The 27,431-nt window shown below is 47.2% G+C and overlaps 1 protein-coding gene across 3 annotated transcripts; it reads right to left on the bottom strand.

Annotated features, from left to right (window-relative positions):
- Positions 1-1,980: 1,980 nt before the first annotated feature.
- LOC120940115 (zinc finger protein 250-like) lies at positions 1,981-27,343 on the bottom strand. Of its 3 annotated transcripts, none has more exons than XM_040352764.1 (5): positions 27,203-27,343; positions 19,519-19,676; positions 17,081-17,204; positions 13,356-13,469; positions 1,981-4,771 (listed from the first exon to the last, which is right to left on the bottom strand). In XM_040352764.1, the coding sequence occupies exons 2-5, from the start codon at positions 19,594-19,596 to the stop codon at positions 2,076-2,078; spliced, it is 3,012 nt and encodes a 1,003-aa protein (XP_040208698.1). In that variant the 5' UTR covers positions 19,597-19,676; positions 27,203-27,343; the 3' UTR covers positions 1,981-2,075. The 3 variants fall into 3 exon arrangements, with proteins under 3 accessions (XP_040208698.1, XP_040208699.1, XP_040208700.1); XM_040352765.1 differs by lacking the exon at positions 27,203-27,343 and adding an exon at positions 22,036-22,143; XM_040352766.1 differs by lacking the exon at positions 27,203-27,343 and adding an exon at positions 22,053-22,137.
- Positions 27,344-27,431: the final 88 nt, after the last annotated feature.

The following is a 27,431-nucleotide window of genomic DNA, read 5'->3' on the forward strand; positions in this document are numbered from 1 at the left end:
GGTGAAAGGAGAACTCGCAGATTCAGGCCTATGGATGACGGAAACAATCCTGCTTCCAATGGGACTCTAATCCCTCGTCGCCACTCCAGCCGGAGTGGGTATAGTGTACCTGGACAGGCCTCTCACACCGACCTGGCAGCCAGGGTATCACTCGGAACTTGAGGAGAAATTAAGTCTCTGCCACAAACTTAATAGAACTGAAAAGTCAGAACGGGACCTCTGCCACAGGTAGGTAGTGAGGTAAATCCTCCTTGGTAGATTAGTGCCTGAATCTCCCTCAGGTAGTCTCTCAAATGGTCACCGACTGACAGGTTGCCATCAAACAAACTGTCAATGTCCGGTCACCTTGATCCCGATCAATTGTCTAGGCCCTGTTGGATCGCCTGCCCCCGGGCTCACCTCAGAATGACTCCCCATCGAACAGCACAACTCGCTTGGGATCTTCTTCAGAATTTTGGGGACCCAGTGGATGACTGGGGCCCCGCCACAGCTTTAGTTGCTCCGGGCCATCGTGGTCCCGGAACTAAGGACACCGCGTAGCACGTGCGCCACGGCCTGGTAGGCCACATCGCCGGGGCCTGTGATGTGCGCACACCCTGAAGGTGGGTGCCGCACCCGGAACCAGGAACAGAACTAAGATGGCGTCCGCTCTAGAAGTACCCTCCCCCAGCATGCCCCGCGAGGGAGAAACTCCTTTGATTGGCTGCTGGCAAGAGGCGCTTTTAGACTGAGCTCCACTGCTGCCACCTGTCGCCCAGAGATGGAAAGGTATCTCTGGAACACAGAATGAACTGGCAGTGCAGCCCAGCTAGAGTAGAGGCCTAATTTACATAAATTAGCTGGACGAGAGTAAACTAACTCTCTCATCCCCCTCTAAATTTAAGATAGCACCTGGACTGAAAGTACACAGGCGCTACACACCTGTGAGATGAGCAGGCATGCCGTTGCTTTTAAAATGCAACATCTAAACAGTCAGCCGGAGTTCTAAGTTCTGTATTTTACTATATAAACTCAGTTTACTGTTAAAAAAAAGTGTAGAATGCAAAACTCCGGTGAGTGTAACAAGATGTCCGCTTGCCGCCTTCTCACTCTATCCTTACTATGGAGGAGTGCGGGGTGTAGCAAGATGGCAGGGATGGAACGTCACTTCCGTTACACATTCTGACAGGTCGCATAATCTGATGAAACACAGGCAGTCCTACTGTACATTTGCATGCATACGGATCCATGCACCCACATGGATGTCACATTGGAAGCAGCAGATGTGTTCGTGCAGCCACTCGTCCCAATTGACAGCAATGGGACTGCCTGGAAACAGGGATGCACTGAACTCACCATAGGTGTATTGGCTATGTATGCCCCATGTGAATGAGTTCAAAAACAAGAAAACATTTTTCTTATCTTGCTTCTACAAACGAATAGTCCCATAAACCCTCATATACTGTAGATCAGGGGTATGAACTTCATTTTTTTTAGCCCTCTCCTCATATAGTACATTCCCTTACATCAGTGTCCTCATTGTCCATTACGGACAATAGGGTACGACTTGTCATGCAATTTGAAACTATCAAATTGCATGACAAGTCACACTGGTGTGACCAATCAGTGATGTTCGGCTCCGGCGCCCCACTCCACCTCAGGCCAAACACGGTACTGCACACTGCTTTGGCCTGAATCGTGCTTGTGTTGCGAGACACTCGCAAACCGAGTTACGATTAAAAAAAAAATTAAATACAGTGCTCGTATTGCGAAATGCTCGGTAACAGCGTTACTCGCAATCCTCTGAGATTCCACTGTGTATTTGTGTGTGTGTGTGTGTGTGTGTGTGTGTGTGTGTGTGTGTGTGTGTGTGTGTATATATATATATATATATATAAAAATAAAAAAAATATTCCTCTCTCTCTCTTATACATAAAATCTGTAAAAATGAGAATGCTTTGACACATTTTAGGTCTGGAAACAGGAAAGAGTGAATAAAGGTGATTTTCTAATACAATATTTTTTTTTTATAGACGGTTTAAAACGGTACAATTCTAAAGATGTGCATTCACAGAAAAGGCTCTATAAAAAGAAGTCTACAGATTCACGTAATTAAAGTGTGATCCCACGCGTTCCTCTTCATCCTCCAGTTTTACGGTGATGATGTTAAAGGTGACATCACTTCCAGCATTTGCAGACACACCATCCACATCTTCTTCACCATTGTTCTCTTTGGGAAGACCTGAGCTCTTGTGAACGTGTAGATCACCAGTGTGAGTTTTTTGGTGCTTTACCAGCAAAGCCTTCTTGGAAAAACTAACCCCACAGTCAGAACACGAGAAAGGTTTATCTCCTGTATGAAGCCTCATGTGTTCTACAAGAGACGCCTTCCAGTTGAAGCCCTTCCCACATTCTGAGCATGAAAAACGTTTGTTCCCTTCGTGGGTGGCCTTGTGCCTCGCTAGGCCTGCGCTGGTGTCATAGCCCTGCCCACATTCCAAGCAAACAAACGGCTGTTGCCCATTGTGCACCTTCTTGTGCTTATCGAGGTGCGGCTTCTGCGTAAAACCTTTCCCGCACTCGGAGCAAGAATACGGCTTCTCCCCGGAATGGATGCGCTCGTGTTTTACGAGAACCGAACGGACGCTAAAGCTTTTGCCACATTCCGAACAGGAAAAAGGTTTCTCCCCAGAGTGAGTTCTGGTGTGTCTGGCAAAGTCAGCCTTCTGCATAAAACCTTTCCCGCACTCCGAGCATCTAAAAGGACTGGCCCCTTTGTGAATTTTTTCATGCTGTGTGAGTGTGGAGTACTGCACAAAGCTCTTCCCGCACTCAGAACAGATGAACGGCTTTCTCTCGGTATGAGTGGTCCGGTGCCGTGCGAGGTGTGAGTTATTCATAAAGCTTTTCCCGCATTCATCGCAGGTGAAAGGTTTCCCACTCTTGTGCGTTTTCTCATGCTGCTTTAGATTATACTCCCTGGAAAAACATTTGCCACAATCAGAACAGGAAAATGATTTGGTCTCACCATGGTGGTGGGTCAGCTCGGAATCGATCTTCCCACAGTTTTGGTAAGAGGACTCTGTGGAAAGCTCTGAGACCTTGCTGTGGGTGCATTGATGGATTACCGCTTGGACCTTCTGGCTACAGGCAAAGGGTTTTTCCCCGATGTGGGTTCTTTGGTGGGTAGCAAGTGCATTTGTATCGGAGAAGCATTCGCCGCATTCAGCGCACAAGTGAGGCTTGACTTCTGTGTGGGTCTGCTGGTGCTCAGACAATATGGACATGCTACTAAAACATTTCCCGCACTCAGGGCAGGGATATGGATGCTCTTCGGAATCAACCTGCAAGTCTTTATGGAATTCCGAATCATATGATAACATTTTGCCAGAGTCTCCATTTGGACATCCTTTCTTCTCATGGACTTTCCGATGTTGCTCAAGGGTGGCCTCCTCAGAGAAAAATTGGCCGCATTCAGCACACAAGTGAGGCTTGACGTCTGTGTGGGTCTGCTGGTGCTCAGACAATATGGACATGCTACTAAAACACTTCCCGCACTCCAAGCATGAAAATGCTGCCTTTGTGTTATGAAGGGTGTCATGCCTTGGATACGGTCGTTCTCCAGAATGAACCTGCAAGTCTGTACAGATTTCTGAATTGTATTTAAACACTTTGTCAGAGTCTCCAGTTAGACATCCTTTCATGCTATGTTGCTCAAGGGCGGCCTCTAAGTGAAAACACTTCCCGCACTCAGAGCATGGAAAAGCTGCCTTTGCTTTATGAAGCGCCTGATGCCTTTTCAGGTTCCTCCTGCGTGAGAAGCGCTTGTCGCAGTCCGAACACGCAAAGGGTTTTTCCCCAGTGTGCATACTCCGATGTTGCTCTAGGTTGGCCCGTTTATAAAAACCCTTCCCGCACTCGGGGCAAGAAAGCAGATTATCAGTAGAGTGGACCCTCAGGTGTTCCACCAATGACGACTTCCAGTTAAAAGCTTTCGGGCATTCCGAACACGCAAAGGTTTTCTCTCTAGTGTGGATTTTAACATGTTCCAAGAGCAACGACCTCCACCGGAACAGTTTCCCGCACTCGGAACAGGAAAAGGGCTTGTTGTACGAATGGGTCAGTTTATGACTAGCGAGGTCGTCTGCAGATGGGAAAGACGCCGAGCACTCCCAACAGAAGTAACACTTATCCTCTGAATGAATGACCTTATGTTTGTCCAGATGGTTTTTCTGCCTAAAACACTTCCCGCACATAGGACAGGCAAACGGTCGATCACCGGTGTGGATTCTATAATGTTTAATGAGGATGGAGCTTGCGCTAAAGCATTTACTGCACACATTGCAAGAAAACGGCTTCTGTTCTGTGTGGGTTTGGATGTGTTTACAAAGGTCGGCGTTCTGGCTGAAAACCATCCCGCAGTCAGAACAGGAATACGGCACCTCGTCCTTGTGATCCCTCCTGTGAAGTAAAAATGTCGGGTACTGAGCAAAACATTTGCCGCAGTCTGAGCAAACAAAGGGCTTTCTGTCAATGTGAGTGATCTGATGACGGATAAGATGTACTCTGCTACTAAAACCCTTCCCACATTTATGGCACGGGAAAGGCTTGGATACTCGGCAAGGTTTAGGGTGTTCCTTAGGAACGGACGTGTCACAAAACAGCTTTTCATTTTCCAAGGGAGAAAGCGTCTGCTCCTCGGGGTCAGAGGTTTGGAGGTCTATAGGATCTGCGTTGCGAGGACCTTGCTGTGCCGTTAAATTGTGCTGCGCTGTTACACATTGCTCAGAATCTGCAAAAATATAAATAAATAAATAAAAATCATGTGCACACAATATTAAAGCCATACTAAAGTAAAATTTTTTAAAGTAAAAAATACCCCCAAATTTTTTTTTTAAATGCTTTTGCACAGAGCAGCCCAGATCCTCCTCTTCTAGGGTCCCTACTCTGTGCTTTTAGCCCCTCCCTTCTGTGCCCCCACAGCAAGCAGCTTGCTATGGGGGCACCTGAGCCGAGCCACAGCTCCCTGTGTCCATTCAGATATGGAGCTGTGGTCCAGTCTGGCTCCGCCCCCTTTCTATCCTCATTGGGTGACTGACTTTGATTGAAAGCAACGGGAGCCAATGGCATCGTGCTGCTATCCCAGCCAATGAGAAGAGGAGTCCTGGACAGCCGAGACACTCCTACAACATCGTTGGATCTAGATGGGGCTCAAGTATTAGGGGGGCTCCTACACACAGAAGGTGTTTTATCTTAACCGCTTAAGACCCGGACCATTATGCAGGTTAAGGACCTTGCCCCTTTTTGCGATTCGGCACTGCGTTGCTTTAACTGACAATTGCGCGGTCGTGCGACGTGGCTCCCAAACAAAATTGGCGTCCTTTTTTCCCCTCAAATAGAGCTTTCTTTTGGTGGTATTTGATCACCTCTGCGGTTTTTATTTTTTGCGCTATAAACAAAAATGGAGCGACAATTTTGAAAAAAATGCAATATTGCTATAATAAATATCCCCAAAAAACATTTGTTTTCCTCAGTTTAGGCCGATACGCATTCTTCTACATATTTTTGGTAAATAAAAAATAAATAAAAAACGCAATAACCGTTTATTGATTGGTTTGCACAAAAGTTATAGCGTTTACAAAATAGGGGATAGTTTTATGGCATTTTTATTAATAATTATTTTTTTTTCACTACTAATGGCGGCGATCAGCAATTTTTTTCGTGACTGCGACATTATGGCGGACACATCGGACACTTTTGACACATTTTTGGGACCATTGTCATTTTCACAGCGAAAAGTGCTATAAAAATGCACTGATTACTGTGAAAATTACAATGGCAGTGAAGGGGTTAAGTGTGCCCTAAGGGGAACAGACGATCAGTGACACTGCTACAGAGAAGAACAGGGAAGGTTTGTTTACACTCACCTCTCCCTGTTCTTCAGCTCCTGTGACCCGATCGTGGGACACCTGTGGTGATCGGGTCCCGCGGGCGCGGTCACGGAGCTTCGCGGGCGGCGCGCGACCCACTGCTGGACAGTTAAAGGGCAACGTATCTGTATGTGCCTGTTCCCAGCCGTGCCATTCTGCCGACGTATATCGGCTTTAGGCGGTCCTTACGTGGTTAAAGTGGATGAGAGTGGGTTTACATCCATTCTAAACTCCTGCCATAGCGGTTATCTATAAGTTGTGATGTCAGTAGACTCCCCGCCCACCTCTACACTACCCTTGTGAACATGAATTTTCTCCTGTGTATTTCTTAGGCCCCGTACACACGACCGAACATGTCCGCTGAAACTGGTCCGCGGGCTCTTTTCAGCGGACAAGTTCGGTCGTGTGTAGGGCCTAGCGTACCATTTTCCAGCGGACATTTGTCCAGCAGACCGTTTCCCAGCGGACAAAAATTTCTTAGCATGCTAAGAAACATGTCCGCTGGAAACCTGTCCGTCGGACATGTTCGGTCGTCTGTACAGACTTACCGTACATGTCCGAGCGGCCGCCATCCCTCGAATGCGTCGAATCACTTCGACGCATGCGTGGAAGCATTGAACTTCCAGGGCCGCGCACGTCGCCGCGGATTTCTATATGATGGTGTGTACAGCCATCATACAGGAATCTCCGGGCGGACATGTCCGCTGAAAACGGTCCGGCGGACCGTTTTCATCGGACATGTTTGCCCGTGTGTATGAGGCCTAACACTGAACTTCTGCTAAGATCACTAACATCCAGTCAAAACCCAGAAAAGTCACCACATGATTTCAGCATGCCCAATCATGCTGAGGTGTGAAGCAGCCAATCCTGGGAGAGCTGGAAAAGAGAGGAGGCGGCATCTGAAGTACACAGAATGTCTCTCTCAGGCTCATGCATGAGATATTTAAATCACTTGTCACTCACAGCAGGGGGGAGGGGGGGGGGGAAGGACTGACTCCTATTTCTCTGTCTGAATGTTTTTCATCTTACTGAAAAAAAGATAAGGGCCCTTTTTACACTGGGGCGCGAGCGGTGTCGGCTGTAAAGCGCCGCTATTTTTGCGGAGGTATTCTAGCGGGGTGCTTTTAAAAAAAGGGATTTTTAATACAGCTTACCTGTAAAATCCTTTTCTTGGAGTACATCACGGGACACAGAGCGGCATATTCATTACTATATGGGTTATATGGAGTACCTTCAGGTGATGGACACTGGCAATCTCAAACAGGAAGTGCCCCTCCCTATATAACCCCCTCCCATAGGAGGAGTACCTCAGTTTTGTAGCAAGCAGTATGCCTCCCAAAATGGTCCCCATAAGAGGGGTGGGAGCTCTGTGTCCCGTGATGTACTCCAAGAAAAGGATTTTACAGGTAAGCTGTATTAAAAATCCCTTTTTCTTTCTCGTACATCACGGGACACAGAGCGGCATATTCATTACTATGTGGGATGTCCCAAAGCAATGCTTTAATGAGGGGAGGGAGACATCTTCCCAAGACAAAAGGATTTAATTTAGAGATATACTCAAATCATAATAAATCCAACTTAGTTGAGAAAAATAATTTTTAAATTTAACTCAAAAGGGAGCCCCCGGAATCCGAGGGTCTCAAACTGCAGCCTGCAGCACTGCCTGCCCAAAGGCTGTATCAGTATTCCTTCTTACGTCCAACTGGTAGAATTTTGTAAACGTGTGGACAGAAGACCAGGTTGCCGCCTTGCAAACTTGAGCCATAGAGATCTGGTGGTGTGCTGCCCAGGAGGCGCCCATGGCCCTAGTAGAATGAGCCTTTAATGATAACGGAGGAGGCAACCCTTTCAAGCCGTAGGCCTGAGTGATTAACTGTTTAATCCATCTCGAGATGGTGGATTTTGCAGCTGCCTGCCCCTTCTTGGGCCCATCCGGTAAAATGAACAACACATCTGTTTTCCGGATCTTCTCTGTAGCCTTAAGATAGGCCTTCATGGCCCTGACAATATCCAAGGTATGCAGCAACCCTTCCTTTCTGGAAGTAGGTTTAGGGAAGAAGGATGGTAATACCAAATCCTGGTTTAGATGAAAACTGGATATAACCTTCGGTAGGAAGGAAGGATGAGGGCGGAGAACGACCTTGTCCTTATGTAAAATAAGATATGGTTCCTTACAGGATAAGGCTGCCAGTTCCGAGACTCTTCTGGCGGAAACTATGGCGACCAAAAATACTAACTTCCTTGTCAGTAAAACCAAAGGAATTTCAGCCAACGGCTCAAAAGGTTGTTTCTGTAAACTTGACAGAACAAGATTTAAATCCCACGGACAAAGCGGGGATTTAACTGGAGGATTAATACGTAAGACCCCTTGAAGGAAGGTCTTAACCAGCGAGTGGGTGGCCAGCGGCCGCTGAAACCACACTGACAAAGCTGAAATCTGTCCTTTGATTGTGCTTAATGCCAGTCCTTTATCCACTCCTAGCTGGAGAAAACTTAATACTCTATCGATGGTAAACTTGCGAGAAAGCCATCGCTTGGACTCACACCAGCCTACATAGGCCTTCCAGACCCTGTAATAAATCACCCTAGAGACCGGTTTCCTGGCTCGATTAGGGTAGAGATTACTTTCCGAGACAGACCTCTACCCCTGAGAATCAGGGATTCAGCTTCCAGGCCGTCAAATTTAGATGCCGTAAGGCAGGGTGGAGGATCGGACCTTGCGATAGCAGGTCTGGCCGTAGAGGAAGAGTCCAAGGGTCTCCCACTACCATCTTCAGGATTAGTGAATACCATGCCCTTCTGGGCCAAGCTGGAGCTACCAGGATGACTGGTATGTGCTCCACCCTGATCCTGCGCAGCAGGCGGGGTAGTAACTGGAGCGGGGGAAATGCATAAAGAAGTTTGAACTGATGCCAAGGGCAAACTAACGCATCGGTTCCGCAGGCTCTGGGATCCTTTGTGCGGGACATGAACCTGTCTAGCTTCTTGTTTAGTCTCGATGCCATGATATCCACGTCCGGCACTCCCCACTTCTGGCAGAGTGTCTGAAAGACCTGTGGATGCAGAGACCACTCCCCCGGCAATAGAGTCTGGCGACTTAAGAAGTCCGCCTGTAGGTTGTCCACTCCGGGAATGAATATAGCCGATATGCAGGGCACATGGGCTTCTGCCCACAAGAAAATCAAGCTCACTTCTTTCTGAGCGGCTTGACTCTTGGTTCCCCCTTGGTGATTTATGTATGCCACCGCCGTGGCATTGTCCGATTGTATTCTCACCGGGAACCCCTGCAGTTTGGACGTCCAAGCCCTGAGGGCTAGCCGGGCAGCTCTGAGCTCCAAGATATTGATGGGCAACTGCTTCTCTGCCGCTGCCCAAGTGCCCTGGCGAGTGCAACCATCCAAAATTGCTCCCCAGCCGATCAGGCTGGCGTCTGTGGTTACTATCTTCCAGGTCACAGGACTGAACGTCTTTCCCTTCAGGAGATTCTGAGGGTTTAACCACCAAGATAGACTTTGCCGGACTCTTGGTGAGAGTGGCAAAGGAATCTCCAAGGCCTGAGGCCTCTTGCTCCATGCTGACAGGATGGCTGCCTGCAGGATGCGAGTGTGGCTCTGAGCATATGGTACCGCCTCGAAGGTGGCCACCATCTTGCCTAGTAGCCGCATACATAGGCGAACAGTTGGCTTTCTCTTGCTCAGAACTATTTGTATTAGCTCTTTGATGGCCTTGACCTTTAATAGAGGTAGAAACACCTTCTGTTGTTCTGTATCCAATCTCATGCCGAGATATTCCAGCTGCCTTGTGGGCCGAAATGCTGATTTGTCTCGATTTAGGACCCAGCCGAACCTCTCGAGGTACTGAACCGTGAGGGCGACTGCTCGTTCCAGGCCAGGAAACGAGTGGTCTACGACCAAGAGGTCGTCCAGGTAAGCTAGGACCGTGACCCCTTGGGTCCTTAGATTGGCTAGGATTGGGGCTAGGACCTTCGTGAATACCCGGGGGGCCGTAGCCAACCCGAAGGGGAGCGCCACAAATTGGAAATGACGCTGAGCCACCGAGAAGCGTAGAAATACCTGATGTGGCTGAAAAATTGGCACATGAAGGTAAGCATCCTTTATGTCTATGGACGCCATGAAGTCGTCCTTCTGGAGCACGGCGACAGCTGACCGAATAGTTTCCATCCGGAATGAGCGGACCTTTAGGTACGCATTTACTCCCTTTAAGTCCAAAATTGGCCCGACATCACCGTTGGGCTTTGGGATGATAAACAGGTTGGAGTAGAACCCCAAGCCCTGTTCCTGGACTGGTACTTCTACTATCACCTTCTGGCACAGCAGATGATTCAATGCCGCCATCAACGCGGCTCCCTTCACCGGGTCGCCTGGTACTCTTGACTCCTGGTAATGAGGAGGAGGGAATTCTGAAAATTCTAGTTTGTAGCCCGTGGCCACGGAAGACCGTACCCAGCAGTCGGGAATGCTGGCCTCCCAAACTTCTGCAAAGAGACGTAGCCTTCCCCCCACCATCGTGGGTGGGGGCGCCCCTTCATAAGGCCGACTTGGGGGCTGGCTTCGCAGGCTTGCGGTACCACTGCTTCTTGCCCCCAGTGGCTTGGCCTTGTGGCTTATTGTTAAAGCCTGATCTTGCAGGAGGCCGTCGATACTGTCTGGTATTAGAGGGCCCCTGTCCCGGGGAGGGCTGGCGCTTAAACGCGGGCCCTCAGGCTTTCTTCTTGACTGGCAAGAGAGTGCTTTTGCCGCTTGATATAGTCTGAATATATCTATCCAGATCTTCTCCGAAGAGTCGTCCTCCATGGAAGGGAAACCCTACCAGGAGCTTTTTGCATGGGGGCTCAGCCTCCCAACTCTTCAACCATAAGAGCCTTCTCATATGGATTAGAAATAAGGATAAACGTGATGCCTGCTGGATGGAGTCCTTGATAGCATCCACCGTAAAGCGTATAGCCCTCGGTATATCCGAAAATTCCTCTGCCTGCTGGGCAGGGATAAGTTTAAGCATTTGCTTAGTCTTATCTGATAATGCTTGGGTAATTCCAATAGCAGCCACAGCGGGCTGAACTATCGCCCCTGCTGAAGTAAAGGTGGCTTTCAGTAATGTTTCCAAGCGTTTATCAACCGGATCCTTAAACACCTGTACGTTTTCCACCGGACAAGTTAAAGATTTGTTCACATAGGAGATGGCTGCGTCCACCGCCGGGGGCGCCCATCTTTTGGAGAATTTCTCCTCCATAGGATATAAAACAGAGAATTTTTTAGGTGGTAAAAAGACTCTATCTGGCTTAATCCAATCCTGAAACATGACCTCCTCGAGTAGAGGATGGATCGGGAAAACTGCGTTGCTTTGAGGCGTTCTTAAAGAGCCTAAAGCTGAAACCGCCGATACTTGAGGTTCTGGTATGGGTAACTTAAATGCCTCATGGACCATGTCCGTTAAGGCCTGAACCCACAAACTTTCCCCTTGGGAGGCTGAACCAGACCCCTCAGTATCCAGATCCTCGATCTCTGAACCACCCTGGTCCAAAGCGTCAAGTCTATCCAATTCCCCTAGGGAAAGGATTTCTGTGTCTGAGGGTTCTTGCTCGGGTGACGGAGACCTAGTCCGCTTTCTACCCGATATAGCTTTAGCTATCCTTTTTGCCATTCTTTTCTCTAGTTCACCTAAAGAAACAGCAAGAACTCTCTCAGTGACAAAGCCGGGGTTGGACTGACCTGGATCAGCCCCAGCACCAGATCCCCCAGGTCCCATCAAGGCGTGCCCTGATATGTCCTGTGGGGAGAGCAGCGGCATAGCCGTGTCTGAGCCCTCGGATTTTGCGGGGGAATCCCCACCCTTTGTACCCTCTGACCCAGAAGGCATGGTACAATACCGAGGTACACCTGCTATCACCCAGCCACAGACGTAGCTAAGGGGATCTGTCGGTTTGGGAGCGATAGAGACTAACGCCCAAACTGAGAAGGGAGATCAGCAGTTCTTTCCCTTCTTCTTTTTCCTTTTTTTTTTTTTTTTTTTTTTTTGAAGAGGAAAAGAAACCACTCTGTCTCCCACTAAGTATTGCCAATAGCCATCTGCTGAAAAAAGGAAAAGAAAACCTATCTGTAGGTTTGACAGTCCTTAGAAAAAACTGCAATTCTTCCTTTCGCCACCGGGTGTCCTCGGCGTGCTCCGCTCTGTGTCATCCTCTCCTCTAGCTCAGGATGACACTGAGCTCTTAGCAGCTAATGGAAGGACCTCCCCTTCCTTTACTTGTGATTCGCCGCCCACCGGGACGCGCCCCCACCACGGAAACGGCGCGAAAATAGTTTATATCTCGGGCACGCGCGCGCGCCCCCGTCGGCGGGGGCCATCACACATGGAGGAGGACGGAGCAGCGCAGGCACCCAGGCAGGTAAGCCCTTTAGGTAGGTCACAGACCTGCTTTTAGCATGGGAAAAAGACTCCCCTCTTACAGAGATCCCACACCTAGCGCCAGCAGCCCAGCTAAGCAACACTTACCAGGGAGGTCACATATTACTGGGGAAAAAAGATTGAATCATCCTGTCTCTGTCATAGACATAGTGATTCCTTGCCAATGCAGAGCATACCCAGGCCTGTCCCCCTGTGCACCCCCTGTAGGGAACCTGCTAAGAACCAAGTTCCGCAAGCTCCCCCAATACTTACCTGCTCCATGCCGCAGGACTTTTGCACAGCAAGAGGTCCAATCTTCCCCCATCTCCGTGGGTGGCGTCTAGACCTTCAGGCCCTGGGTTCCTATGAAGGATCCACTGTCCTGGGCCCATATAGCACCCTGGCAACAGAAACATTAGGCCCCCAAAGGTTTCTAAGTTCTGGGCCCAGGGTCCAGCTCTCTGAACAGAAAGCATTATGGGCTACACCCCAATGGTTTGGGGTCCGGTTGCTGACCACTTTAGCACTGAGGCCTTTGGACAGAACCGGTTAGCCCACCTTAATCCCAAGGATGTGGAGGTAAGCTAAACCATGACCAACACCTAAGACACTGGCGTAAAAACTGAGGTACTCCTCCTATGGGAGGGGGTTATATAGGGAGGGGCACTTCCTGTTTGAGATTGCCAGTGTCCATCACCTGAAGGTACTCCATATAACCCACATAGTAATGAATATGCCGCTCTGTGTCCCGTGATGTACGAGAAAGAAAAAGGTTTACAACCCCTTTAAGCTTTGACAATAAAACCTGAAAGTGGATTGCTTTCTGTACAGAGCTGCACCAGATTTTGCATTCTTCAGGTTTTAGTAAACCTCCCCTATTGTGTACTATTGACATGTGACCAATCACAGCGATCACATGGTACCAGGGCCAGCCTGGTACAGGAGGGTTTATTCAGATAACCTGCATCATTTATTAAGGGTAACCCTCGTGACACAATATAGAAGGACATTTCAATGTTACTCTGGTTGTCATGTAATTACCTGAAGGGGGACCGAGGAACCTCCGCTTGGTTCTGGAACCATCTGCCTTGGATATCCATGGCTCTTCTCCTTTCTCAATCCTATGTATGATGTCTGGCTTTACAGGGAGGTATCCTTGCAAAAAAAAAATAATAATATTACGGGATCACTCCTTTTCCTAAAATCTTCAAGTACGTTTCACATGAGAGATGGATTTGTCCACCTGCAGGAAACACGAAAGTCTAGGAGTTTAACTACTTCCCACCCGGCCACTGCACATATACGGCCGGGTGGGGCTGTCTCCTGAGTGGATGTTCAGGAACGTCCCTCAGAAGGAGGGGGATCGCACGCGCGCGTTCCCGCGCATCGGCACGATCCCGATACACCCGTGTTGACATCACCTTTGAGAAAGCCACATGACGAAACACCTCAGGTGACCAGCTAACACAGACGTCTTGCGTCCCATCCGGCTTAGGGGAGTGCGGCTGTGGATCTTGAGTGTAAACACACCTTCCCCGTTCTTCTCTGTGGCAGTGTCACTGATCATCTGTTCCCTGTCATAGGGAACGACGATCAGTGACGTCACATGTCCAGCCACGCCCCACCTACAGTAAGAATCACTCCCTTAGGGCACACTTAATCCTTTAGTGCCCCCTAGTGGTTAACCCCTTTACTGCCATTGTCATTTTCACAGTAATCAGTGCATTTTTATAGCCCTTTTCGCTGTGAAAATGACAATGGTCCCAAAAGTGTTCCATGTGTCCGCCATAATGTCGCAGTCACAAAAAAAACAAAAAACGGTGATTGCCGCAATTACTAGTAAAATATTTTTTTATAAAAATGCCATAAAACTATCCCCTATTTTGTAAACGCTATGGGCTAGATTCATAAAGGATTTACGTCGGCGTATCTCGAGATACGCCGTCGTAACTCCGAATGCGGGCCGCCGCATCTCGGCGCCTGATTCATAGGATCAGATACTCCTCAATGTTGCCTAGATACGAGCGGCGTAAGTCTCCTACGCTGTCGTATCTTAGGGTGCATATTTACGCTGACCGCTAGGGGCGCTTCCGTAGATTTCCACGTAGAATATGCAAATGAGATAGATACGCCGATTCAGAAACGTACGTCCGCCCGGCGCATTGATTTACGTTGTTTACGTAAGGCCTTTTCCGGCGTAAAGTTACCCCTGCTATATAAGGCGTAGCCAATGTTAAGTATGAACGTCCGGTCAGCATCATATTTTGCGTCGTTTGCGTAAGTCGTACACGAATAGGGCTGTGCGTAAGTTACGTTCACAGCTAAAGCAATGACTATTTGCGGCGTAATTTGGAGCATGCGCACTGGGATTCTTTCATGGACGGCGCATGCGCTAGTAACGTCAATTACGTGGGGTCACGATTAATTAGCATACAACACGCCCCCTACCAGCCTATTTTGAATTAGGCGGGCTTACGCCGGCCCATATACGCTACGCCGCCGTAACTTCGGGCGCAGGTTCTTTCTGAATACGGGACTTGCCTCTCAAAGTTACGGCGGCGTAGCGTATATGAGATACGCTACGCCCGCCTAAAGATATGCATTTGTTTCTGAATCTAGCCCTATACATTTTGCGCAAAACGATTTTTTTCTACCAAAAATATGTAGAAGAATACGTATCGGCCTAAACTGAGGAAAAAATATTATTTTTTTATATTTTTTGGGGATATTTATTATAGCAAAAAGTAAAAAATATAGATTTTTTTTCAAAATTGTCGCTTTTTTTGTTTATAGTGCAAAAAATAAAAACCGCAGAGGTGATCAAATACCACCAAAAGAAAGCTCTATTTTTGGGGAAAAAAGGACGCCAATTTTGTTTGGTAGCAACGTTACACGACCGCGCAATTGTCAGTTAAAGCGACGCAGTGCCGAATCGCAAAAGGGGGCAAGGTCCTTAACCTGCATATTGGTCCGGGTCTTAAGTGGTTAATAAGCACACCTGCACATTAATCAATGCCCTCATAGGGTGTGAACTGCCTAGGACTTGTTTGCCTATGTTGTGAGGATTCGTTTTATATCATTTATTACTTTGCACCTCTACTGCATCAGCAGTCGGATTTAGACATTTGAAGCATCTTGGAGGCTTTTTTCACCACATTTACTCATTATAAGAGTTGCACTTCACATAATACACTCACCTCTAGGAGGCAGGGTACCATACCATTAACTCACTTACTTCTAGAGTCACCTACCTTTTTGGAAACACACCACAGGAAGAGTGATCCACTAACATATTGCTGTTCAGCAACAGGGTACACCACCTGACTGTAGAGATCACCCTACATGTCCAGCTTTATCTCTATAGGCCTCTCTGAATTAGCAACGGGAGCTTATACACCATATAAGCTCACCCATGTTGTGGTTACCCGTCATTTCATTTATTTATTATACATCTGTGGGATCACCAGCACCTAGATCTGCTTTTTTCCACACAGTCAATACAGGATTGGATTTCACCATCTATATACCAACCATTAGTGGGCAGCGCCATTCCCCCTTTACATATAACACTCATTTTCAGCCCCCATAACTGGGGTACTACAGGGGAGCAGCAGCTTTACCCAGCACCTCAGCGCAGATTTATTATAGGGGTTATCATTCTGTTAACCACTTAAGACCCCCTACCGACAAAATACGTCGGCAGAATGGCACTGCTGGGCACAATCACGTACCTGTAGGTGTCCCTTTAAGCCCAGCCGTGGGGTCGCGAGCGTGCCGGTCTGAAGCTCCGTGACCGCGCCCCCGGGACCCAATCAGGTCACCGGAGCTGAAGAACGGGGAGAGGTGTGTGTAAACAAACCTTCCCCGTTCTTCACAGTGGCAGTGTCACTGATCATCTGTTCCCTGATATAGGGAAAGACGATCAATGACGTCACACGTCCAGCCCCGCCCCCTACAGTTAGAAACATATATGAGGTCACACTTAACTACTAGGGGGCGCTGTAGGGGTTAACTCCTAAACTGCAATTGTCATTTTCACAGTAATCAGCGCATTTTTATAGCACTTTTTGCTGTGAAAATGACAATGGTCCCAAAAATGTGTCAAAATTGTCCAATGTGTCCGCCATAATGTTGCAGTCACAAAAAAAAAAAAAAAACCCGCTGATCGCCGCCATTAGTAGTATAAAAAAAATTATTATTAAAAATGCAATAAAAACTATCCCCTATTTTGTAAACGCTATAATTTTTCCGCAAACCGATCGATAAACGCTTATTGTGATTTTATTTTACCAAAAATAGGTAGAAGAATACGTATCGGCCTAAACTGAGGAAAAAAAAATGTTTTTTTTTTAATATATTTTTGGGGTTTTATTTATTATAGCAAAAAGTAAAAAAATATTCATTTTTTTCAAAATTGTTGCTCTATTTTTGTTTATAGCGCAAAAAATAAAAACCGCAGAGGTGATCAAATACCACCAAAAGAAAGCTCTATTTGTGGGAAAAAAGGACGCCAATTTTGTTTGGGAGCCACGTCGCACGACCGCGCAATTGTCAGTTAAAGCGACTCAGTGCCGAATCGCAAAAAAGGGGCAAGGTCCTTAACCTGCATAATGGTCCGGGTCTTAAGTGGTTAAATTAAGACTACAAAAATCAAAAAGTGATAGGGTGCAAAACTAACGCATCCTCAAAAAGAGAGGGGGGGGGGGAAAAAGCATCTACACTGGTATTGGGTGGGATGTCACAATAGGCAAAAGAAGACTATTTACCTAAAGATCTCATAGACCAGAAGTTCTCCATCATGACATTCTTATAGGTCTCCTTCTGTCCAATCTTCAGGGATTCCCACTCTTCTTTTGAGAAATAGATTGCCACATCATCAAACGATAACACCTTATAAAAAGGAAAAGAAAATTAATCACTTCAGCCCCAGGCCAATTCTGCCACTTGTCACACACTGTATGTAAAGATCTTACAAAATTGTTTACTAGAAAATTACTTTAGAACCCCCAACACACACACAATATTATATATACACACATACATATACATATACACACACTGTATATGTGTGTGTATATATATATATATATATATATATATATATATATATATATATATATATATATATATATATATATCAGGGTTTGACAAATTTGCTTGCAATCTAGGAGCCAGCCAAAAAAATTAGGAGCCAGAAAACACGCCACATCCCGCCGAGCTCGCACGCAGAAGCAAACGCATTCGTGAGTAGCGCCCGCATATGTAAACGGTATTCAAACCACACACGTGAGGTATCGCTGCAAAAGTTAGAGCGAGAGCAATAATTCTAGCACTAAACCTCCTCTGTAACTCAAAACATACAACCTGTAGAATTTTTTAAACGTCGCCTATAAAAGTTTGTCGCCATTTCACAAGCGGGCGAAATTTTGAAGCGTGACATGTTGGGTATCAATTTACTCGGTGTAACATTATTTTTCACAATATAAAAAAAATTGGGCTTACTTTACTGTTGTCTTATTTTTTTATTTAAAAAAGTGTCTTTTTTTCCCCATAAAAGTGCACTTGTAAGACCGCTGCGCAAATACGGTGTGACAGAAAGTATTGCAACGACCGCCATTTTATTCTCTAGGGCAGGGGTGTCAAACTCAATTTCATCATGGGCGGCATCAGCATTATGATTGTTTTCAAAAGGGCCAGTAGTATCTGTAAGATTAGATGTCCAGCTCATCCCCTTCCCTTACATTAGATGTCAAGAGCCACCCCACCATCAGAAGTGGAGCCCCTTCTCCATTACTCTCTCTTACATGACAGTGCACCCCCCTTCCCTTATGCTGCCGCTGGGAAGAAGCTGGATGCATTTCTTGAAAGGGGGAGGAGGACAAGAAAAGGTCTGGAGCTCTCCTGCAGCTGCAGGAGAGGTACGAGGGCCACATGAAATGGCCTGGAGGGCCGGATTCGACCCGCGGGCTTTGTGTTTGACACCTATGCTCTAGGGTGTTGGAATAAAAAAATATATATATATATACACACACACACACACACACACACACACACACACACACACATATATATATATATATAATGTTTGGGGGTTCTAATTAGAGGGAAGGAGATGGCAGTGAAAACAGTAAAAAACACATTAGAATTGCTGGATTGTTGTTTTACTTGTAATGCCAACGGCCACCACAAGATGCCGCCAGATCATAGAAGGAAGCTTAGGCCTGCAGAAGGCTGCAAAGCCACGGCCTCAATTACCGGCTGGCGCGGCAAGGGCGCACGGAGACACAGGATCCTGTATCTTCGTGCACCCCCACCTCCCCCGCTGCCGGATCGCGGCGGACCCGCACCGGGCGGTAATTGAGGCCGCAGCTTTGCGGCCTTCTGCAGGCTTAAAGCGGTGGTTCCCCCTTAAAAACAACTTTTTTTTATTCCACTGCCCCCCCACATTCCATCACGATTAAGGCTCTTATTATTTTTTTCCTGCTGTACATACCTTAGTACAGCATATTCACACGTGCATCCGGGTTGCGAGTGGGCGTTCCTCACATGCTGTTGATTGACGTTTTGCCCAAAAACGAGCTCTCCCCCCGTCGCGTAAGCCGCGTCACGATTGGTGAAAGGAGCCGAACGGCGATGCGCATGCGCAGTATAGCGCCGACTCGCCGTTCGGCTCCTTTTGCCAACCGTGACGCGGCTTACGCGACGGGGGGAGAGCTCGTTTTTGGGCAAAACGTCGAAATCAACAGCATGTGAGGAACACCCACTCCCGCGGGACTCGCAACCCGGATGCACGGGTGAATATGCTGTACTAAGGTATGTACAGCAGGAAAAAAATAATAAGAGCCTTAATCGTGATGGAATGTGGGGGGGCAGTGGAATAAAAAAAAGTTGTTTTTAAGGGGGAACCACCGCTTTAAGCTTCCTTCTGTGATCTGGTGCCATCTTGTGGTGGTCGTTGGCATTACAAGTAAGACAGCAATCCAACAATTCTAATGTGTTTTTTTACTGTTTTCACTGACATCTCCTCCTTGCCTCCAATTAGAGCCCCCAGGTGCCAGGTCACTATTTCTTCTCGCAATTGCGATCAGGCGCCCGGATTTTGTCGAGCCCTGCAATAGGGAATCGCTGGCTCCTGGCGTAAGCACTTAACCCTTAGGCAGTTTATGAACGTGATAAGAATGGGAAGTGGATCATTTATATTCACCTGTGGAGAGTGACGATAGGAAGAGCTCTGCACTGGAGTGATCATTATCCTGGGATTATAGTGATCTCTCTTCTCCATCCATATACAGTATATACAGAACCTCCTTCACAGCTTTACTCCAGGACATGAGTCTTCATTTGGCATTACTGGAAATCACCCTAAAAATAGACGATAAATGTTACATACACAGTACATCCGGAAAGTATTCACAGAGCTTCACTAGGTTGCCAGCACTGAACTTATTCTCTCTGGAGAAGAGACGCTTGAGAGGGGAAATGATTTCAATTTACAAATACCATACTGGTGACCCCACAATAGGGAGAAAACTTGTTTGCAGAAGGGAGTTTAACCACTTCTCCCCCGGGCCTATTCTTCCACTTCTCTCCTTCATGTAAAAATCTTTTTTTTATTCTAGAAAATTAATCAGAACACCCAAACATTATATATATATATTTTTTTTAAGCAGACACCCTAGGGAATAAAATGGCGGTCATTGCAACTTTTTTTTCCCCTCGCAATGTATTTGCGCAATCATTTTTCAAACGCCTTTTTGGAAAAAAAAAATGGTTTCATGAATTAAAAAAATAACAAAACAGTAAAGTTAGCCCAATTTTTTTGTATAAAGTGAAAGATGATGTTTTTAGGCCGAGTAAATAGATACCCGACATGTCACGCTTCAAAATTGCGCACACTCATGGAATGGCGCCAAACTTCGGTACTTAAAAATCTCCATAGGCGACGCTTTTAATTTTTTTACGGGTTACTATTTTCGAGTTACAGAGGAGCTCTAGTGCTAGAATTATTGCATACGCTCTAACGCACGCGGCGATACCTCATATGTGGGGTTTGAACGGCATTTACATATGTGGGTGGGACTTATATGCGTGTTCGCTTCTGAGCGCGAGCTACTAGGGACAGGGGCGTTTATAAAAAAAAAAAAATGTATTTTACTTTTTTTTTTAATCACTTTTATTGTAAACATCTCTTGTAATAGAAATCACTGTGATAGGTCCTCTTTATGGAGAGAGGCGGGGTCAATAAGACCCCACATCTCTCCTCCAGGCTGGAAAGCATGAGATCCTGAAAAACAAACAAACACAAATCTCATGCCGACAGGCGCGATTGCGGCTTTGTTTACTTCCGGGTACCCGGGCGTGGCGTCACACCGCGCCCGGGCCTCCAAAGGTTGTCGAGATGATGCCCCAGTACACATCAAGCCAAGTACTCTACACACCCCCATACACTACACACCCGTACTCTACAACAGGGTTTGACAAATTTGCTTGGAATCTAGGAGCCAGCTAAAAAAGTTAGGAGCCAGAAAACGCGCCCCGTCCCGACGAGCTTGCGCGCAGAAGCGAACACATACGTGAGCAGCGCCCGCATATGTAAACGGTGTTCAAACCACACATGTGAGGTATCGCCGCGATTGGTAGAGCGAGAGCAATAATTCTAGCTCTAGACCTCCTCTAACTCAAAACAAGCAACCTGTAGAATTTTTTAAACAATGCCTATGGAGATTTTAAAGGGTAAAAGTTTGTCGCCATTCCACGAGCGGACGTAATTTTAAAGCGTGACATGTTGGGTATCAATTTACTCGGCGTAATATTATCTTTCATAATATAAAAAAAATTGGGGATAACTTTACTGTTGTCTTATTTTTTAATTAAAAAAAGTAATTTTTTCCCAAAAAAGTGCGCTTGTAAGACCGCTGCGCAAATACGGCGTGACAGAAAGTATTGCAACGATCGCCATTTTATTCTCTAGGATGATAGGATAAAAAATATATATAATGTTTGGGGGTTCTAATTAGAGGGAAGAAGATGGCATTGAAAATATTGAAAAATTACATTAGAATTGCTGTTTAACTTGTAATACCAACGGCCACCACCAGACGGCGCCAGCTTACACAACTGGTGGTAATAACTTGTAATACCAACAGCTCACCACCAGATGGCGCCCCCACTTCCAAGCCAAGTCGCCAGGACCCTATTTCTAGTCGCCATGGCGACCTGGCGCCCGGGATTTGTCGAGCCCTGCTCTACGAGGGACATTTTTTCTGCTTTCCAACACTTTAACTTCTGGTACAACATGTTAACGTGCTGCCTAATATGTCTCTCCCACTTTCAGGGGCGAATGTAAGAAGATAATCAATGACGGTGATCAGAATGTAATGGTGCGGAGTGACCACACTTCCTGTACACTCCGGGGATATTATTGGAGTCTTCTATAAGACGTTGTGTCCCCTCTATGACCCCACACAATGCGAGGAACCCCTCATATCACACCTGTCTCTCAGGTGAGGGTCACACAGGAAGTTGGTGATCTGAGGATAGGGGGGGACACATTTCTGAGAACACCCATCCACATGTCTCAGAACATCAATCCATACAGAGCTGTGTGATGTGATCTCAGGCTGTGTGCACCATGTAATGTCTTCCCCGGGAGCTGAGAAGTGACAAGTACTCTATAATGATCCGGCTGCGTACCCTCCGCCCACTGTGACCCCGGAATTACCTCTCCTCACCGCTCACCTCCGGGGACACACCGACACCTTCTACAACAACAGAATCGGAAGTAATGGGAGGGGGCGGTGACAAGAGAAGGGAGTGGGAGGGACTCCCTCCGTTCCAAGACTTCCCTTCCCTCCCCGACCAATCCCAGAGAGACTTAGGAGCGACCAGACTCCTCCCAGGAGAAGTAATAGAAGTGATGGGAGTGGGCGGTGACTTCAGCATGGAAGGGGCGGGGTCTCGAGCTCCAGCCTGCCTTCCCAAATCCTCAATCCCGGAGGGGAAGGACCAAAGGACATGGTAGTGGGCGGTGACCGGAACTATAGCGAACGCTCCGATTCATCACCGACCCGAAAAGTTGCTGAGGGGGGTCGCCAATTTTATTCATAGATGAAATCCCTCCTTTATTAACCGACCAATCCTGGAGAGACTTGAGGCGCCCGTGTTATCTATTGGGCGGACGTGATGGAAAGCAGGCGGTAAAAGGACTAGGGAGTGGGCGTGGCTTGTCCATGATCGAGCACAGCTCTAATCCCTCTCTTTCCTGGTCGACCAATCATGCTTCACCTGGGGGTGGGACAAGGGGAGGGGTGATGTAAATCGGCAGTGACAAGAGGGAATGGGCTAGAACCAGCAGTAGAGGGATAATGTAGGCGGGGCGCAAATGCCAAGAGGGGGCGTGTACTGTGTGGAAAGGGGGCGGTAAAGAAAAAAACACACCTAGCTCCTCCCCCCGCACATGGTACTTCTGTCTGCTGCCCAACGAGCCCGGTCAGCTACAATCTGCTGCTTCTCTATATCAGACCCCAACAGGTTATGTTTTCAGAATTTCCTTTAAGGACTACAATGAGAAACACGGCTCTATACAGGTCATGTTATCAGGATTTCCATTATTTTGCACAGGTGATTTAATCAGTTAAACTTCCGTTTCGTCTCAGGGAAATCCTGAAAACATGACCTGTCAGAATATAGAGCCATGTTTCTCGATCTAGTCTTTAATGGAAATCCTGAAAACATGACCTGTTGGGGTATAGAGCCGTGTTTTTCTCATCTCCAGTCCTCTAGGCTATGTCAACAGATCATGTTTTCAGGATTTCCCTGAGATGAAACAGCAGTTTAACAGATTAAATCACCTGTGCAAAATTATGGAAATCTTGAAAAAACATGACCTGTTGGGGTATAGAGCCGTGTTTCTCATCTCCAGGCCATGTTTTCAGCATTTCCATTAAGGACTAGAATGATGAACATGGCTCCTTACCCAACAGGCCATGCTTTCAGGATTTCCCTGAGATGAAACGGCAGTTTAACGAATCAATTCGCCTGTGCAAAATAATGGAAACCCTGAAAACATGACCTGTTGGGGTATAGAGCCGTGTTTATCAGTCTAGTCCTTAACGGAAATGCTGAAAACATGACCTGTTAACATGGCCTAGAGGACTGGAGATGAGAAACACAACTCTATACCCCAACCGGTCATGTTTTCAAGATTTCCATTATTTTGCACAGGTGCATAACTAGACACAAATACCTACGTTTTGATGTATAAATTGTGTATGACAAGTAGATCTTGTGGGCGTGAGAGCAATTTGTTCCTTCTCTATAAAGATATTTGTTTTTAAAGCTCTGTGCCAAAGCGATGACATCATCCACTCCAACCAGCCCCATAGACGCTCTGTTTAATCAATACAATTTACTGTAAAGAACACTAAACTTAAACAGGTTTTTCACAAAAACTGTAAAAGATATCAAACTGAAAAGATATAGCCGGATAGCTGAATATGTTGTGAACATTTTAAAGTTTGTTTGGTGTCTGTAGGTGAAAGTATGAAGGAGCTGACACTTTTGGTAGCGGAAGAATGTTTTAAGGATCTAAAGCATGCTCTCATTGACTTCAATGTTTAAAAAAAAGTGTTAAAAAGCATAATAATATTTTAAAAAGTATACATAGTACAAACAAAGTTGAAGTCCCATCATTAGCTGAACATTTTAAAAGTTGAATAGTCTTAATTGGGGTTGACCTGATACCACTTTTTTAGGACTGAGTACGAGTACCGATACTTTTTTTCAAGTATTTGACGATACAGAATACCGATACTTTTTTTCTAATGTGTCCCCAAATGCAGCCATGTCCCCCCACAGATGCAGCCATGTCCCCCCACAGATGCAGCCATGTCCCCCCCCCCCCATATCCAGCCATGTCTCCCCCCATATCCAGCCATGTCTCCCCCCATATCCAGCCATGTCCCCCCCCATATCCAGCCATGTCTCCCCCCATAACCAGCCATGTCTCCCCCCATAACCAGCCATGTCCCCCCCCATATCCAGCCATGTCTCCCCCCATAACCAGCCATGTCTCCCCCCATAACCAGCCATGTCCCCCATATGCAGCCATGTCTCCCCCCATATCCAGCCATGTCTCCCCCCATATCCAGCCATGTCTCCCCCCCATATCCAGTCATGTCTCCCCCCCCATATCCAGTCATGTCTCCCCCCATATCCAGTCATGTCCCCCCCCATGCAGCCATGTCTCCCCCCCATATGCAGCCATGTCTCCCCCCATATCCAGCCATGTCTCCCCCCCATATCCAGTCATGTCTCCCCCCATATCCAGTCATGTCTCCCCCCATATCCAGTCATGTCCCCCCCCATGCAGCCATGTCTCCCCCCCATATGCAGCCATGTCCCACCATATGCAGCCATGTCTCCCCCCATATCCAGCCATGTCCCCCCCATATCCAGCCGTGTCCCCCATATGCAGCCATGTCTCCCCCCATATCCAGCCATGTCTCCCTTACCTGCAACATGGGAACATTACAGATATCATTTGAATAGCTGTAAACACTCCCCCTTTGCTCGGGATTGGTCGGGGGTATTTGCGGGAGTACAAGTACTCCCGCAAATACTCTTAATCGGTCCCGATACCGATACTAGTATCGGTATCGGGACAACCCTAGTCTTAATAGGTGAAAGTATGCATAAGTTACGCAGAGCCAAAAAACGTACGGAATAAAATTAAAATTAATAAGAATAATAAAAAACAAATAACAATACTGGGAATGCTATTGAGCATTCCCACTAATTAACAGCAGAATGTGTCAGTTGGCTGACTCTGTAGTTGACCGTTGGGCAGCCAATCAGATTGAAGGTGTCAGGTGTCAGGTGTGAAGGAGATGCACAGATCTGACAGGCAACCCAATCGTAAAGTAAAGGATTGCACATGACAGACTGACAGAGCTGCTGCCCCATCACCACCATCCCCATCATTGTCACTGGGAGTAGTTACATGGACAGTTGTGTTCTGGGCTCTGTATGGGGGCTGCAGGAGGAGATTCCTTCTATTTTATCATATAGTGTCCAGAACATAACTGCCCACCGGACTCACCCCCTGCTACTGGTCTTTATCACCAAGATCTCAGCGCAGTCAGAGATCACATTGTGATTTCTATCTCTTGGTGGCCACAAAGTATAAATATCGTTCAAGGTTTACAACCATTTTATATGTCCACAGATTCTGTGTAGCATCAATAAATGAAGTGTAAATAGCAGGAATAGAAATAATTGCTTTATTTTTTCTCCCCAGAAGCACAAAATGACCCAACTGCCAATGAAATGGAGCGCACAGTCCATGGGACATTTCCATCGATCCCATCCAGCATCCAGGTGCCTCCTCATTAGCGTACGTTGGTGCCTCCTCATTAGTGCACGTCGGTGCCGCCTCACTAGTGCACGTCGGCGCCTCATCACTAGTGCACCTCAGCGCCTCCTCACTAGTGCACCTCAGCGCCTCCTCACTAGTGCACGTCGGTGTCTCCTCACTAGTGCACGTCGGTGTCTCCTCACTAGTGCACGTCGGTGTCTCCTCACTAGTGCACATCGGTGTCTCCTCACTAGTGCACCTCAGCGCCTCCTCACTAGTGCACGTCGGTGTCTCCTCACTAGTGCATGTCGGTGTCTCCTCACTAGTGCATGTCGGTGCCTCCTCATTAGTGCACATCAGCGCCTCCTCATTAGCAAACGTCAGTGCCTCCTCATTAGCAAACGTCAGTGCCTCCTCACTAGTGCACGTCAGTGCCTCCTTATTAGCGTACGGCGGTGCATCCAGAGAAATGTAGTCTATAGAACTACAAGAGCCAGCATGCACTAGGGTATGATTACATCATTTGCAGATAACTAGGGGAACAACTACAAGCGCTAGGATGGCTTGTTTGCTATATAAAGACATTGCACCATTCAGCATATGTGATCTGTAGAACTATAAGAGCCAGCATGCCTTGTTTGCAACATGACATTGCATCACCCAGCATGGTCTAGTGTGCCCTTTGTCGCCACTGTGCCCATTGTCGCCGCTGTGCCCTGTAAAATGCACTTACCTTTCTGCTTCCATGTCTCTCGATGTCTTCTCCCGCCCTCGATGACGCTTCAGCCAATCAGGTTACCGATAACCAGAATCGGTGAACCTGATTGGCTGAGATGGCCATCAGTCTTATCCAAGGGACGCAGCCCCCGTACGTTCCGAGGATAAGACATCCGGGAGTCGAGGAGCTGTACTCTGATAGGCACTTCCGCTCAGTTAACCAGCTGCCGTTATTCAGGTAACCGGCGCCCAATGTCCGGCTATCTGAATAGACCAGGCAGCTGGCAACAATAACATACATTCATGCAATACATGAATGTATGTTATTTGCGTGAGGGGGTGGCGCTGCAGCGCCCTCTATAGACGGCAGCCATCACTGCAGTTAGTAAAAAGTAAAAACGACATTTTAAGCAAGATAAAAATTCTTAAAGGGCCCGTTTTTTATTTTTTTTTGTGACTAGGGGGGGGGGGGGGGGGGGGGGGGGGGGGGGCTGGCGGCGCCCCCTATGGACGGGCCGCCAATACGTAATATGGGAGAAAAAACAGAAAAAGTGCACAATAAATAAAAGAAAAGTCCACAATTATAGTGCCGAAGATAAGTGATGGTGATGGGTGACAGATTTCTTGTAAGGTAACCACACTGTGAGCGTTCTCCTAATGGTGGTGAGTGGATGGCCCCTTACCTCACTGCTGTGCGGTTACAGCATGTAAATAAACGCCATCTCCAAAGATATGCAATGCTGCGGTATAAGTGATAGGTGACAAATTCTCTGTGAAGTGTCCACACTGTGCTAACAATAAGTGGATGGCCCCTTACCTCTCTGCTATGAGGTTACAGCATATCAATAGGCACAATCCCGATCCGGTGTGTTTTCATATGATGGTTTCCCTTGTGTGTAGTGTCGTAAGTCCTCTGGAACGCATCGCACTTGCGGTTGGAACGCATCGCGCATGCGCAGTTGACCGCAACGTCACTTCCGTAGCATTCTGCGACTGGGAGCTGACTATGACAACACAGCGGAAGTGTTCTACAGCTATTGGCGATA

The sequence above is a fragment of the Rana temporaria genome, chromosome 5, assembly GCF_905171775.1.
Source record: "Rana temporaria chromosome 5, aRanTem1.1, whole genome shotgun sequence".
NCBI classification, from domain to species: domain Eukaryota; kingdom Metazoa; phylum Chordata; class Amphibia; order Anura; family Ranidae; genus Rana; species Rana temporaria.